At 39.8% G+C, this 16543-nt stretch overlaps 1 protein-coding gene across 3 annotated transcripts in view; it reads left to right on the top strand.

Moving 5' to 3' along the window:
- The first annotated feature begins 619 nt into the window (after nt 1–619).
- Nucleotides 620–16543, top strand: part of LOC133859130 (nibrin homolog) — a 36866-nt gene continuing 20942 nt past the window's right edge. For all 3 annotated transcript variants that reach the window (XM_062294447.1, XM_062294446.1, XM_062294448.1), the window contains exons 1-4: nt 620–751; nt 1387–1440; nt 3027–3291; nt 3993–4078. In XM_062294447.1, the coding sequence (XP_062150431.1) occupies nt 715–751; nt 1387–1440; nt 3027–3291; nt 3993–4078 (442 nt within the window). In that variant the 5' untranslated portion in view covers nt 620–714. The remainder of the gene's footprint in view (nt 752–1386; nt 1441–3026; nt 3292–3992; nt 4079–16543) is intronic.

The following is a 16543-nucleotide window of genomic DNA, read 5'->3' as shown; positions in this document are numbered from 1 at the left end:
ACAAAAATACCCTTCATAAAATTATTAATTTTTTTTTAAAAAAAGTAAACAAATTATTTTTAAAAAATTTAAAATACAAAAAGCTGTACAAAAAAAAAAACTAAAAACTAAAAACTAAACATAAAAAAATAAATAAAAAAATAAAAAACATTTTTTTTCGTTTGTTTGTTTGTTTTTTTGTTATTTTAATTTTTTGTTATGCTTTTTTTTTTTTAAAAAAAAATTTCGTTTTTTTTTAAAAAAAAAAAATCTTTTCTTCTTTAATTTTTTTTTTAAAAAGTTATTTTTTAGTTTTATTTTATTTTTTTCAAATTTATAAAGATATTTTTGTCTTATTGAAAAAAATTTAGAGTCATTTTTATTTTTTTGTTAGTCTTAGGGGGACATTGACATGTTTTGATAGTTTGAGGAAAGATATTGACACAATTAATAGTTTGAGGGGACATTGACAATTGAGTAATAGTTTGAGAGGAATATGCGTATTTTTTATTTATTTATTTATTTTTTAAAATAAGTATGTCTAAAAAAGTTATTTTAAAATTATTTTGTGATTTATTTTTTAAAAAGTATTTTGTGTTTAATTGTTTGTCGTATTTAAGCATGTCTCCCCAAATTAAACCAGGGCTTTGGTGAGTTTGTCCAGGCAGTCTCTCTCTCTTGCTCGGGTGATTTCATTCCACCTAAAAACAGAAATCAGAAGAAGTTTTAGAAAGTATGGTGTGGGGCCTGTTTCCCGCCGACCCTCTCTTAGGTAAGCTTCTTCTTCTTCTTCTGATACTATAAATGTTCCTGTTAAGTGTTAACATAGCCGTATGTTTGGTCACCATGTTATGCTATCTAGCATTTTCTTCTATTCAAATGGAGTCGGAGTTCCAAAAGTTTGTCTCCTTTTATCGTACCTCCAATGTCAGATTAAACACGTGTATGGGTGGGGTTCAAGAAACGAGTTCTGAAGAATATGTTTGTGTGGTTGGAAAGTGGATGTTTTTTCTGTTTACAAGAGGGTAAGATCAAAGGTTGAAGAAGGAGATTAGTAGGAGTGTTTGTTGGGACCTTTTGTGGATTGACGGGCACTTATTGGGTGCTTCTCCTGTGGGATAAAAATGGTGCTGGAGAAGGTAGATGTTGCTGTGGCACCTTTTCTGTATCGTGCTTGTTTCAAAATGTTTAGAGGCACTGATTTATGGAGACCATCTCAATTCTGGTTTTCTATGTTAGCATACATTTGGCACTATTGAATTTTTAGATATTGTTAAATACAAAAATTTAACATTCTAACACCAGGTTTACTGTTTTATATACTTCTCTTTGACCCATATCTTTTATGTTCTTTTGTTACAGATTTGATTTATGTTGATGTCTAATTTTGTCTGATATTTACAACAGATGAAGATAAGTACTATATCTTTGCAAGGGGAACGTACAAAGTGGGTCGCAAAGGTACTCTAGAACATGCACCTGTAATCAGATTTTCTAATATTTACATTTATATAGATACTTGTTCATTTAAACTCTGTGGCCTGCTAATGCGCTTGCACAAAAGTTTTCCTGGATCTCTGATAATTATAATTTTTTCACTTGTATTTCTCAAACATGTTCCCTACAAATGATATTTTTCATTTTCCGTTAAAAAGCTGAATGCAGCAAAACTCGAATAAACTACCTTAATGTAATGTTTCTGGCTTGTTCAGAATGATTAGTTTCCCCAAGATAAAATGTGACCATATATCTTGAATTTCCCCCCTAATGGCTTCAAGAATGTTGTACAGGATGTGTAATTTTTTTATGACGATAGCACAACTTGGTCGCATTGTAATGATAAGGTCTGTTAACTAGAAAAATGTTTTTAAATTGTATGCCTGACTCACAGGGTAGAAAACTATAAGAGAACACTGTAGAAAAACTTAAATTGTTCTATCTCTGCCATGCAAAATTGCCAAGTATTTTGCAGGGTCAAGCTCTCTTACTCTTGGTTCTCATGGCCCATAGCTGTTGCTGATCTTTTTCGGGGCATGTCTGAAGCTATACCAAATCAGTGTAAATGAAATAATATGCTTTTAGGAAAAGATAAGTGTTGCAGGAGTTGTTCTGCAAATATTTTTTTTTTTAATTTTTTTTTAATTTTTTTTTCTTTTTCGTTTTTTTTAAAGGGATGCTTTTGTTTGTAAGAGATATGGGTGTAATCAGGAATATTATCCAAACATCAAGGTTTATTTGTGGGATTGTTAAGGTCTAGGGTATTATAGATTTTTGGTAGGTTGACTTACTCAAGATTTAGTTTCCTTTATGTCTGCCTTGTATTCTACATATACCAACACCCTTGATTTAAATGTGAATAAAAAAGGCTTTTTAGATTTCTAGCTTTTCTCTTGTTCTACATGGTACTGTATTCTGGGTGATTCTTAGACCTAGGTTATCAATTTTCCTTCTTTCCCTACTACCATCCATGGCAGGATGTTGCCTGGTCGCTTACGTTCTTTTGATCTCTTTTCATTTGGCTGCGTTTTTTGTTCCATCGTTAATCTCATGCCCTGGAATGTTTCAAAAATGTCACCAAACCTAAGGAGTTAAATGTTCTAAACTTTTACATGATCATTGAGTTGGAGCGTCTTGCACTTAAGGAGAGAAAAGTTTTGGACAAAACATGAATTCCACGTGTTTAACCTCACTTATTAAGGGGGAGTTTAAACCCACACATGAGGAGAGTGTTAGAATATTAATTAAATGATTAAATCTACATTTTTTATTAGCTTAAGCTTTTGGAATAGATGATGATTTAAAGCATTTGAAATTTATTTATGGTGTAACAAAAGGGATGTCGTCTGGTGTTGAAACAAGTAAAAGCAACTCTTTTTAGGATGCTGTTTTAACTTCTGATTCATATCATACAAACTTTTGGCTTCCTTGATGGAGGTTGTGATGTAATTATCACCAAAGACAAAGGAGTTTCTCATGTCTTATCCAAATCTTAAATTATATTTAACTTCTGATTCATATCATACAAACTTATGGCTTCCTTGATGCAGGTTGTGATGTAATTATTACCAAAAATAAAGGAGTTTCTCGGATCCATGCAGAAATAGTTGTTGATGCAATGACTTCTTTAAATCCCCTGCATAAAAAACCTTCCAACATTTTGTCTAAAGTTAGGATTAGAGATTGCTCCAAATATGGAACGTTTATTGACAAGAATCTTGGGCAAAAGGAAAAAGTTAATGAACTCCCAAATAAGGAAACAATGTTAGAAGACGGCGACTTGATTTCTTTTGGAACTGGTAATGCAATCTACAGGTAAGTTAAATATTTTCTTTCTCTTTTAGCTACTGCATGTGTGACATTTGTTGGCAGCGTTATGTAATGTTCTGTTTTTGAGATAATTGAATGAGGAGTCAGTGGATCATCTTCTACTCCATTGTGAGATTGTTAGTGCTCTTTTGAATACTATTTTTAGTAGTGTAGGGCTGGCTTAGGTTATGCCTAGTCAAGTGATAGATCCCTTTGCTTGCTGGAGAGCACTTGGTGATTGGTTTCAGCTTGATGCAGCCTGGAAGATGATTTCGTCCTGTTATATGTGGTGTCTTTGTAGGGAAAGAAATGATCGGAGATTTGAGAGCCATGAGAAAATTTTATTTTTTAATACTATTTTATTGGGCTGCAGCTTTTGATTTTAATATTTCGAACTTTCTTTTTTTTTTTTTAGATATTTTTTTATGCTTCTAGCTATGTATCTCTCTTGTATACTTCTTGTGTATTTGAGTTGCGACTTTGTGCTTTTCAATGAATTTGCGATTACTTACCAAAAAAAAAAAGAAAGAGATAATAGAATTTTTACATATTGAAATCTTTGAGAATCACATGATCACATCCATCCCTACATTACTTAGCTAATGTCTACCTCAAGCAAAATATATAGGTCAAAAATTGATGCTATTGCATAAAACTTTCCACTGGACTCCTCAGTACTGATTCCTTTGTAATTTTACTCTAAGCAGGTTTTCTTTTGTCCCGCTCATATTTTTTGTGTGCTCGGAGTCCTTCCACGAGAATCAACCCCTACAAGACAAAATTTCATCAATTGGTTAGTTAGAAGCACCTTTTTAGCTGACAAGGGATTTGTGCTTGCTTTTATGTCGTAGAGATTGCTTATCGTAATTTATTCTCTAATGTGTGTGTCCTGATTTTGTTTAAATATGCTCTTCATTATATGATATCATGACTTAATCAACATCGTAGAGAGAGAGAAAAAAATCAAATGCTTTCTTGTTTATAGATTTACTTCTGTCCCTTCAACAAAAATTGAGTCAAATAGGGTACGGCCTCGCCTTTCCCTTTGTTAGTGCAGCTGTCAACTTGTTGTATGTGGATTGATGGAAGTAATAGGCCCTACTGATGTCACTAATTGTGGTTGGATATATACTTATAAAAAAAAAAATTAATTGTGGTTAGATATGTAATAAACATGGAATTGAGATTGTAGTGAGTTGAAGATGTTGCCAGGCTCATGTCCTATTTAGTCAATTCTCTGCTCTGCACTGTTCTGCCGCTCCTTCACTTTGCAATTTGTTTGATTTTGGACAAACGTTTCAGATTATGATATGTTTATAACATGCAATAGGTGATAGAAAAAAAAAAAAAAAAAAAAAAAAAGAAGAAGAAGAAGAAGAAGAAGAAGAAGAAGAAGAAGAAGAAGAAGAGAGAAGATCATAAATCTTAAAGTTCCCCCCACCCCCCTTTTTTTTCTCAATAAATTCTGTTACTTACAAGGTAGAGATAAAACCAGGTAGTAACATATAGGTCTCACTGCATGATCAAATGTCTTTGTCATGTGGTCGGAATGCTGTTGGCAATGACGGAGAGAGGGGGGGCCGGTGGGGGCCATGGCCCTCCCAACTCTTGAGAAAAAAAAAATTAAGGTAAAATAAAAATAAAAATAAAAAATTAAGGTTTTTTTGACCTATTGGCCCATAGTAAGAAATTTTTGTGGCTCAATTCTTGGTCCTTCCTTTTTATCATCTCTTCAACTAGTTTCATCTCATTTGGAACGATAGCTTTATTGTCAAAAAATTTTCTTTTAATATTTCACGGGTAGCAACGGACATGCATGTTTGAGAATGGTAACAATGGAAGGAGTTTTACAAAGTTGTAGAGATTTTGTTCAAAGTAAATGAAAATGGTTTAGTAAATCAGTGTATTGGAAGAAGACAAATGTGGATTTGAAGAGTCGCACGCCTGACAAAGTTCAATTTCCTAAGGATGTGTGGCCAAAGATAACGTGAAATAGAGATTCATTTCAATATAACTAGATGGCATTAGAAAAGTCTAGAAGATATGTATTTCATTTGTTGTGTTGCGTTTAGCATAATGTGTTTTGTGTAGAATATAGTGTGTTTTGTATAACAGTTAGTGGGCTATTGTTTAGTTAGAGTGGATTGTTCTAACAAAATGAGTAAGAAAATATTAGTTTTAAGATCCATGTCATTCGAGTAAAATCTTGCGAAAACGTCGAGAAACACACAATTCATCTAACTCAAATTTCTCAATTTTAGTACAGAAATTGAGATCTTTTTTTTTTTTTTAATATATATATATATATTCATTTTCTGAATCTTTAGATAGCGGTTTTCTTTACTTTTTTTTTTTTTTTTTTTTTTTTCCAAAAAACTCTTTTCAATTTTGCTTATTAATTTTTAATTTGAAGGGAATAATAAAAATATCAAAATTGGGTTATGTTTAATTTACTTAAAATTTGCCTTAATATATATTCATACTTTAACCCTTACTTAAGAAAAAAATTTGTTTGGCCCCCTCCCATTAAAATGTTTGGCTCTGTCCCTGGCTGTTGGTGGAGAGATGCTAAATGTAATACCCCACTTATCCTACATTTTAAGTAATTTAATATCCTCCAATTATCATGCATTTCTAAACTTACAATTACTTGAATGATTGTGTGCTATTGCTAATATTGTGTGGAGAAATGTTCCTTGGTTATATTATAGATGAGAGGTACTTTGGTGCGTGATGGTGAGCTTCGGTGCTTGTGAATTTGCATCGGAGTTCTCATCACAGGAATTTGTGTACTGTTTTTTTTTTCTTTCCCGTAATTGAGTATGGATTACTTGGGATATTTCTTTATGGAAGCAAAATCTGTTGAGGTTTGGTCTGAGATTGGGAATGGTGGTGTTTGTGTAGCAGAGAGAAGTAGAGGTATTTTCCGAGTGGTGGTTTTGGCCAAGCCGAGTTTGGTTTGGCTAATGAATTCAATGGAGACGTTGATCAAAGGAGATGAATTGAGAATTTTGTAGGACTTTTCGACATGGAAATTCAGCGTATGTTATGCAGCGACGAGAGAACGATCACAGAAGGTTTATGGAGCTTTCAGAATATGGCGGTGGAGGGCGGCATAGTTTTATCATAATTCCGGAGGGTCAAGACGGAAGTGGATGGGGCAATTGCCTCTACCAGATGAGGCGGTTGATGAAGCACCTTGAGTAGAAAGGTGAATGTGAGTAGGAATGGAGAGATACCTGGTGGTAGCCCAGTGTTGCCGTAGACGGTGGATCATGGATGGGGGTTGTACGCGGTGGTGCTGGAAGGGAAAGGGCATATTCAAGAAAGAGAGTATTCGAGTAGGGCATTATGGGCATTCCCGGAAAACAGCCGGTGAAGGATATGGACTGTTTTGGAAGGAAGGAAGCATTGCTCGAAGATCATGCTGTCATAGCTGGAGATGACGAATTGAAGACGTTTGTTTTGAAAAGTGTTTTTAATGTTTAACCGTTGAAAGATATTCTGGTGTTGTTTAAAAAGGAAGTTGACAGATGGCTGGGTAAAGGGCTTGGAGTTAAATGGGGTCGGAAATGTTGAAGGCCTAGTAAAAGAATTTTCAAAAGATACGAAAGGTGAGGCTGTGGATGTATCTGAAGAAAATTTAGTGATGGGCTGCAAGGATTTTGGGTCTCTTAAGGTCAAGGAAAATGGTTCTATTTGCTTATTAGGGGTGAGGTCTTTTGAAGCCTAGTCACCTAAAATGAAAGTCTTTGAGCCTGTTTTGAGTAAGTTAGTTGTGTATTTATAATCAGAGTGTCCAATGGTTGTGAAGGCGGGAATGCTCAGTTCCACGATGGGGACATGCCGGAACATGGAGAAGGCAACGACAAAGACTATATATGTGACAAATGGCAGCGGTGTAGCTCTGGGCGTTCGGGTTGTCACGCTGATCATAAAGTATCGAGAGTTTCTCCTGTGGATTGTAGTTTGAAGATGGCTATGGTTGAAGGAACCCATGGGTCTTCATTAGATAACACTTTTTTTTTATAAGTAAAAAATTCATTAAAAAGCGCAGAGGGGCGCAACCCTAGTACACAGGAAGTATACATAAGAGCCCATAATCAGAGGAAAGAAACGAACAAGAAAGTAAAAAATAGCAAACGACATACTACCCGGGCTATGCGCCTACACCCAAAGATATAACATATGAAGCACATTTCTACAAAGAGCCCCAACCGATACCTCCACATCCTCAAAAAGCCTAGAATTTCTCACGCCACAAGCCCCACAAAACACATAAAGGAACCTACTTCTAAAAACGGTTAACAGTACCACGACCCAACAAAGAACCCCACCCACTCAATAATTCCAATACACTACTAGGCATAACCCACTCCACCCCAAACAAGCTATAAAAGGAACTCCAAACAACCCGAGCCACATCACAATGAAGAAGAAGGTGATCAACGGGTTCTCCATGCTTCTTACACATAACACACCACTCTACCACCACAATACCACGCCTACGTAAATTGTCATGAGTTAAAACCTTTCCTAAAGCCGCAGTCCAAACAAAGAACACCACCCGCTTCGGAGCTTTAACACGCCATATACCCTTCCAAGGAAAAGAAGCCGCCTCGTGACACACTAAAGCTCTATAGAAAGTCTTCACTTCAAAATTCCTCCTCTTAGAAAGATTCCACACCACCCTATCAACCTCTCCATGCCAAACACGAATAGAGTATAAATGTTCATAGAAGGACATCACCATCTCCACCTCCACCTCCCAATCCTGAGCACAGCGCGTAAAGAGAACATTCCAATGAGCCACACCTCCTACCACCGACAAGTTATCCACCACCCAAGCATCAGGAGAACGCGCAATAGCATACAAAGCTGGATAACAGAGCTTGAGAGGCCTATCCCCACACCATACATCATGCCAAAAACGAATATGAGACCCATCACCCACCTCAAAACGCAAATACTTGGCAAAATTATCCCACCCCCTTCGAATAAACTTCCAAACATTGACACCATAAGGCCCCGTCACTGGTAGTGAACACCAACCTCCCCTCACACTCCCATTCTTCACCTCAATCACCGATCTCCACAAAGCATCGCGTTCCTGAGAAAACCTCCAAACCCATTTCCCCAATAAGGCTTGATTGAAATTAAAAACATTACGAACGCTCAGTCCACCGGCCTTGATTGGGGTACAGACTCGATGCCAATTTACTAAATGAAATTTAGTCTCATCCCCCATACCACTCTACAGAAACTCCCTTTGGAGCCGCTCCAATTTCTTAGCTACACACAAGAATAGGGAACAGAGATAAATAATATGTAGAATGCTAGAGAGAGTACTGTGAATCAACGTCACCCTACCACCCTTCGATAAATAAAGTTTCTTCCAACTAGCCAACCTTCGTTCCACCTTCTCAATAACCCCATTCCAAATAGAAATAGATTTGAACGGCACCCCCAACGACATACCTAAATAAGTCATCGGCAGAGACCCAATTCTACAACCCAGAATATGTGCCAAAGACTCCACATCTTCCACCTCGCCAATAGGAACCAATTCGGATTTGCCTAAATTGATCCTCAACCCTGACACCGCTTCGAAACATAAGAAGGTACACCTCAAATTTCAAACATGCTCGGCCTGTGCTCCACAAAAGATTAAGGTATCATCCGCAAACAGCAAATGATTCACCACTAAAGCTGTAGTGTCCCTGATGCCCACCAAGAAACCTGACAGCAAGCCTTGGACCATAGACGCATTCAACATTCTGCTAAGCGCTTCCATAACCACCACAAACAGCACAGGAGAAAGAGGATCACCTTGCCTAATCCCCCGCGAGCTCTTAAAGAAACCTGTAGGGGTGCCATTAACCAAGATGGAAAATTTTACTGTAGACACGCAAAATTTAATCCATTTCCTCCACCTCTCCCCAAACACACACCTCTGAAGCATGTAAAGTAAGAAATCCCAATTCACGTGATCGTATGCTTTCTCCAAATCTAGTTTGCACAATAACCCGGCCTCTCCGGACCGCATTTGGCTATCCAAGCATTCATTAGCTATAAGAACAGAATCCAAGATTTGCCGTCCACCAATGAAAGCATTCTGAGAGCTCGAAATAATTTTTCCCAACACTGATTTGAGCCTGTTAGCAAGAACCTTAGAAATAATTTTGGAGACCCCTCCCACCAAACTAATAGGCCTAAAGTCCTTAACCTCAACCGCGTCCGCCTTCTTAGGAATAAGGGAAACAAAGGTTGCATTCAAACTCCTCTCAAACTGGCTACTATTATGAAATTCTGGAAAAACCGCGATAATATCTTTTTTGAGAATCCCCAACATTTCTGAAAGAAAGCCATAGAAAAACCATTTGGACCCGGTGCCTTATCCCCGTTCATCTCCCTCACCACCTCACACACCTCCTGCTCCTCAAAGACTTGTTCTAACCAGAGACACTCATCTGCTACAATGGGAGAGAAAGAAATCCCATCCACCCTAGGCCGCCACGAACTCTGCTCAGTGTATAATGCTTCATAATAATTCACAATATGATCCTTAATTGCCACCGGATCGGTAGACATAGCCCCATTGATCCTCAAAACTCCCACATGATTGTACCTCCGATGCGAATTAGCCACCCTGTGAAAGAATTTTGTGTTATTATCCTCTTCCTTCAGCCACAGAGCCCGAGATTTTTGCCTCCAATTAACCTCCTCAAACAGGAATGTTTTTTCCAACTCCCTAATCATGTCCGACTTCTGTACCCGCTCCTCCTCCACTAGCCCCTGAGCTTCTTCAACACACTCCAGCTCTTTAATACCTTCCAATAATTCCTTCTTCTTCTTCCCCACATCACCGAAAACCTCCGCATTCCATTTCTTCAAGTCCACCTTTAAAGCGTTCAACTTGTTTGCCAGCACATAACTCGGTAAACCTTGAAAATCATAAGACTCCCACCAACGTTGCACTTGTTCCACAAAGCCATCGGATTTGAGCCACATGTTTTCAAATTTGAAGTATCTTTTCCCTTCTCTTTGCGTTCCACAATCCAATAACAAAGGGAAATGGTCCAATAAAAGTCTAGGCAAACGACTTTATGACACATCAGGGTAATGTTCTTCCCACTCCGGATATAACAGAAACCTATCAATTTTAGACCATACCTGATTATTGGACCAAGTGTACTGCCCTCCTTGGAGAGGAATATCCACCAAACTCTGCCCATGTATGAATTTCAAGAAATCTTCCATAGCAGCAGAAAAACCACTAGCTCCCGATCGCTCACTCGGAAACCGCACCACATTAAAATCTCCCCCAAAGCACCACGGCCTATCCCACCAACTCATCAATCCAGCCATCTCATCCCACAAAACCCTCCTCCCCCCATCATCATTAGGCCTATACACACCCCCAAACGCCCATATAAAATTATCATCGACGTTACGCAACGAAACAACTAAAGTATACCGTCCCACGCATTCATCCACCTTCTCCACGGTCCTCCTATCCCACATAATTAGAACCCCACCTGACGCCCCACTAACCCCCATATAACACCAATCCACATGATGGCAGCCCCATAAACTTCGAACCACCTCTCTAGTAATGGCTTCCATTTTTGTCTCCATCAAACACACCAAGTCAACTTTCCACTCTCGAATGAGCCCTTTAATACGCAATCTTTTATCCAGCTCATTAATCCCCCTTACATTCCAAGAAAGTATTTTAGGCTTCATTAACACATGACACGCCCCTACCCTTTCCTCTCCTTCTATTGGATTGCTCCCCCTTCTTGTCATAGTTAATGGAACAATCCAGCCGCTTAATCTTCCTCTGGCCTTTCACCCCTGAAGCTGTGGTAACCATAGCCAAAGAATCAGCCAAGGATTGGACCCTCCTGGATTCAATTTCTTCAAATGATGCCAACAATTTATCTTCGTATTGGTCACAAGACACTCCTACTAATTTGTAGTAACCCTTCACTCTCTCCATCACCCATCTAGGAGACACATCTGAACCTGAATCCTTGTCCATCTCCACTGCCAAAGGCATAACCGAAAACGGGCCAAAACCCTCCACCTCATCTCCTAATCCACCCTCCACAATTTCAGACCTGAATTCAGATTGAACAACACAAGAGGACAGCTCCAAAGAGCCCTCCTGCTTTCTAGAAATGCCCACAGAAGAAAATCCCTCCCCCCCAATACATCCAACTTCCTTCTTTCTACCATACTGAAGCTCAACCCTCTGAGAAGGCTCTAGCTGGATCACCGGGTCGGAAACTTTCGAAAAAATTTCTTCCTTCTCCCCCTCGAGGACTTCTGTAACACCTCCAAGATTCCCCAGCTCTCCTATAGTCTTTTCCAAAACCACCCGGACCTGCTCTATCCCTGTTTTAGTAGTAGACAAGCCCACATTATCTGGCACCAAAGTCAGTACTCCTCCACCAAAGTCCTCATTCCTCTCATCAGCCCGCTCTATCCCTGTTTCAGTAGTAGGCAAGCCCACGTTATCTGGCACCAAAGTCAGTACTTCTCCACCAAAGTCCTCGGCTCTGTCTGTATCTCCCCCAAAGCTCCTCAGCGTCCCTACGGCAGGTTCTGAGATGAACCCATTCTATTCCGCCTCTGTATCAGTGCTGTGTAGTCCCGGCCCACAACCTGCGATCTTCGTCCCCACCATCGTACCCCCTTCACATGTTGACAAATCAAAATTTAACTCCTCGGCTCGTATATTTCCCTCAAACAGCTCTTTGGCAACCTCTGTCCCCTTCTCAGTAATATTTGCCGGCTTCTCGGTGGAACTCGAACCTGCTAGCATCAGCCCACCAGCAACCACTTCGGTCCTACTGCCAGTGGATAAGGCGACCCTCTCTGACTGCAACGCCTCCATAACCAACTGACGGTTTGGAGCCGAAGCCTTCTGTGGCACTTCTGGTTTAGCTTGCCACTGTGTCATCACCTTGCGAGGAGATCGTCGATGGTAAACTCGCCAATTATTCATGGGCTCTGCCACACGTGTGTCTTTGATCATTGGGTCTTTTAGTTTCAACCGAGCTTCACATTGGGCCTTGACCCCACCCACCGTCCCAACATGCAACCCATTTGATTTCTCCTCACCTTTATGCTCTGGGCCCATCTCCAACAAGCCCAACCAGCGTTCAGCTTCCACCTTAAAACGCCTAAGGAAACTCTTCAACTCTTCCAGATTTTCCGCACCTTCCAGCTTACACTGCATAACATCTCCTAGTTTGAACGAAGATTCACCCGCTCCTGTAGCATGATCGTCGGCCTGTAATTGTGGGATTACCATCTTCGGTGCATGTCTAGTCACCGTTTTGCCCAAACTACCCCTACCATCAACTGTACGCACGTTGCCTGAAGGTTTACCTTCCACCGCCGCTACGTACGAATGCCCTTCTCTTCGTAGTCCAGTCGCCATTGGTGCAACAACCAGTTTCACCCTATCAGATGGATTTCCTATCCGAATTTTCTCACAGTATGCTCTCAACCTCTGCAACTGAACCCAACAATCCATCCAGCCCTTCCCATCGCTGCCTTCTGGGATAACAACAAAGCTACGTCTTCCTCCCCCTCCATACTCCGACAACTCAATATACTGACCATACTTGTTTACCCGTTTCAGCACCACATAAGCGGTACTTCCTAGACGAAAAGTTCACCAATTCTCACTGGACTCATCACCCTTAGTGAATCCCTCCATTGCTTTCATCAACCATACTATGCTTGACCACCCAAGGATGACCGCCCGAAATATGCTTCTACTCCTCTCGGCCAATCGCACTCCACCGCTAACATTAGATTGAAATTCAAAGGACTTAGAGTCCACATAACAGAAACCTAAGTAACCCATCTCTCGTGATAATACCAGTACCAGAAAAAAACCAGACTCGTACTATTTCGGATTGAATATAACACACCAAAAACTGCAAGCACCAAATCTACCTCCTAATCTTGTACCTAAAAGACATAAGAAGTGGAGTTGAAAGTATTATGGCAATGAGGGGTCGAGCGAGACTAGTACGAAACAAAGTTCCCTAGTAGCTGCGAGTAAAGTTGTTGGGTAAATGGTGACAGCGCTGAAGGCAACAAAATAGTTGCCGGCGCTAGACATAAGACTGGCAAGCTAGTTGGTATCGGAAAGGATGGAATTTATGATGTAATTTTTGCAAGCTCGGAAACTGTTCAGAAGATGTTGAAAGAAATCGTTTCTATGTTTTGGTGTTGCACAAACAAAATTGAAAAACTTTTTGGTATTGACGGGGAAGGCTGCGATGCCGAAATCACAATTAGCTTGGGGGTTATTAAAAAGAGCTTGAAAGGTAAAGAGATAATGTTACGTACCTAGGGTAATTAGAATTAGGTTTTAAATTAGGTAAGTGTCGTATTATCGTTTAAAAGAATAATAGGTTTATTAGTATGGTATTAGTCGTATAATAAATTAATTAGAAAAATGAGGAGTCTTGCTCATAAAGCAAGAATCCCTAGATTAAGGGATTTATATCCCATTATATTAGGTTTTTTATTAGGAATGAAATAAGGGAATTAATCATCCCATTAGATTTAGTATTATTTATGTAATATTTATTTATTCATTGTTTCCGTATTTTCAGCTTGTAACCCTATAAATAGGGGTATTGAAGAATGAATGAAATCAAGAAGAAAAGTATTATAATTCAACTCTTGTGGTTGTTTAGGAGTTTTCTAGGGTTTCTCGAATAACCCTAACCTTAGGAGGCCTAGGGTACCTCGAATACCCTACTATCCCACACATTCCCCATCCAAATTATACACCCTTCATCCCCGTTACGGATGTCCGTAACATCTTGGTATCAGAGTCAAGTTTCGACATGATGGAACAACAGCTAGATCGCATGTTGAGCACTTTGGAGTCAACAGAAGAACGGCTCAAAAAACATATGGATGAGATGCTAACATCTGTCCTCACTCATCTCCAACAATTCCTTGCAGCCTGCCCAAAAGAAACCCCACCATCCCCCTCACCCTTGGCTAACCCACCCGGACAACAACTCACCAAAACCATGGCCACACCAAAAACCAACCCCCCAGCACACCCACTACCTAAACCCACAACCCCACCACAAATCGACCCAGCAGTACAATCACTACCCAAAACCACAGCCCCACCAACATACAACGACCCACAACCCACAATCACCATACCCACCGTCGCAGAACCTCAAGCCAGCCACCAACCACTTCTGTTAGCCGCTCCACCGCCCAATATCCGCAACACCGTCAACACCCATACAGCCTCACTACCACGGATCAAATCATCACCACCCAAATTCGCACCCAAAAATCCAACAAAACCCATTGCTCACGATGCAAACCCACATAACCGTTTTCTCAGGCTATGCCGCAACACTCCATCTCTGGATGTTGCTCAGTTTTCGGGTGCAAAAGGAGCAAACAGACGAGCTTGTGACTGGTTCCGAAGAAGGAAAAGGAAACGATACAAGCCAAGCTGTGTAGTCGACAGAAAGGACAACGTCCGAGGCTTCAAGGTTCCGCCAATTCGATGTTCCGCAAGGAGGCTTGGGCAGCTGACCCAAACTGGGCTGTGGCCCAGAGCGTTGTCCCCTGGCCAGTGGCACGAAACAGGAGTAGGAACAATGGGTGAAGGACTGACGGAGGGGGCTTCTCCTCCGGGCTATTTTTCCGATCGCCGGCGGCCACCCAGACGCCCCCCTGACGGTAATGACGTGAAGGACGGAGATTCCGGCATGAAGAACGGCAGCCCAGACCTTGCCGTCCAAAACATGGAATTCTTCCAGCGAGCTATGGACAGACGATTAGAATTAGGTTTTAAATTAGGTAAGTATCATATTATTATTTAAGAGAATAATTAGGTTAGGTTTTTAAATAAGGTAAGAGTTGTAGGTTATTATTATTATTAGGTAAATAAGGAGTATTGCTCATTAAGCAATATCTCCAATAGGAAAATAAGGGATTTGTCTCCCTTTAGAATTAATATTTATTATTTAGAATTTGTAATATTTATTTAATTATCATTCCGTAATTCTAGCTTTGTAACTCTATTAATAGGGGTATTGAAGAATGAATAAACAAGCAGAAAAATATTATTCAACTCTTGTGGTTGTTTAGGAGTTTTCTAGGGTTTCTCGAATAACCCTAACCTTAGGAGGCCTAGGGTACCTCGAATACCCTACTATCCCACGCTCACCACTATCCAAATCATCATCGTTCATCCCCGTTACGGAGGTCCGTTATGGACAGACGAGCAATTTTCGGCATCATGGACGGAGGAGGCCGTTCGAGCTTGCCTTGCGGAGAAAGAACAAAGATCGAGTCCGAGATTTTCGGATTTTTTGCTGGAAGAGAAGCAAGCCCAGGACATACGGCTGGAGGAAAATTGCAACAAATTTTAGCCGGCAAAGAAGGAATGAGATTTTGTGGAACAGAGGGCAGCGTGAAATCAGGGGGCCATATTTTTTGCCTAATCTGTCCCTATATTTAAGATTGCTGCTGAGAGAAATAAGGAATCTATGGGGAAAAGGGGTCACGTGGCACTTGAATATTATGCCATTTTTTTTTCCAGTGTTACTGCCACATCAGCAGCACCTATTGGAGCAATCATTCGGACCTTGAGGACAAGGTCCATTTGAAGAAGGTAGGAGTGTTACGTACCTAGGGTAATTAGAATTAGGTTTTAAATTAGGTAAGTGTCGTATTATCGTTTAAAAGAATAATAGGTTTATTAGTATGGTATTAGTCGTATAATAAATTAATTAGAAAAATGAGGAGTCTTGCTCATAAAGCAAGAATCCCTAGATTAAGGGATTTATATCCCATTATATTAGGTTTTTTATTAGGAATGAAATAAGGGAATTAATCATCCCATTAGATTTAGTATTATTTATGTAATATTTATTTATTTATTGTTTCCGTATTTTCAGCTTGTAACCCTATAAATAGGGGTATTGAAGAATGAATGAAATCAAGAAGAAAATTATTATAATTCAGCTCTTGTAGTTGATTAGGAGTTTTTTAGGGTTTCTCGAATAATCCTAACTTAGGAGGCCCAGGGTACCTCGAATACCCTACTATCCCACGCACCAACTATCCCAATTATCCACCGTCCACCCCTCGTTACGGAGGACCGTAACAGATAATGTCTGGGTATTGCACAAAAAGTAAAGAAGTTTTGTTTGAGGTGGGTGGGGAAGGAGTTAAACAGCAAGAG

The sequence above is a fragment of the Alnus glutinosa genome, chromosome 2, assembly GCF_958979055.1.
Source record: "Alnus glutinosa chromosome 2, dhAlnGlut1.1, whole genome shotgun sequence".
NCBI lineage: Eukaryota > Viridiplantae > Streptophyta > Magnoliopsida > Fagales > Betulaceae > Alnus > Alnus glutinosa.
Note: the sequence above shows the minus strand (reverse complement) of the source record. Positions and strands in the feature narration are given on the sequence as shown.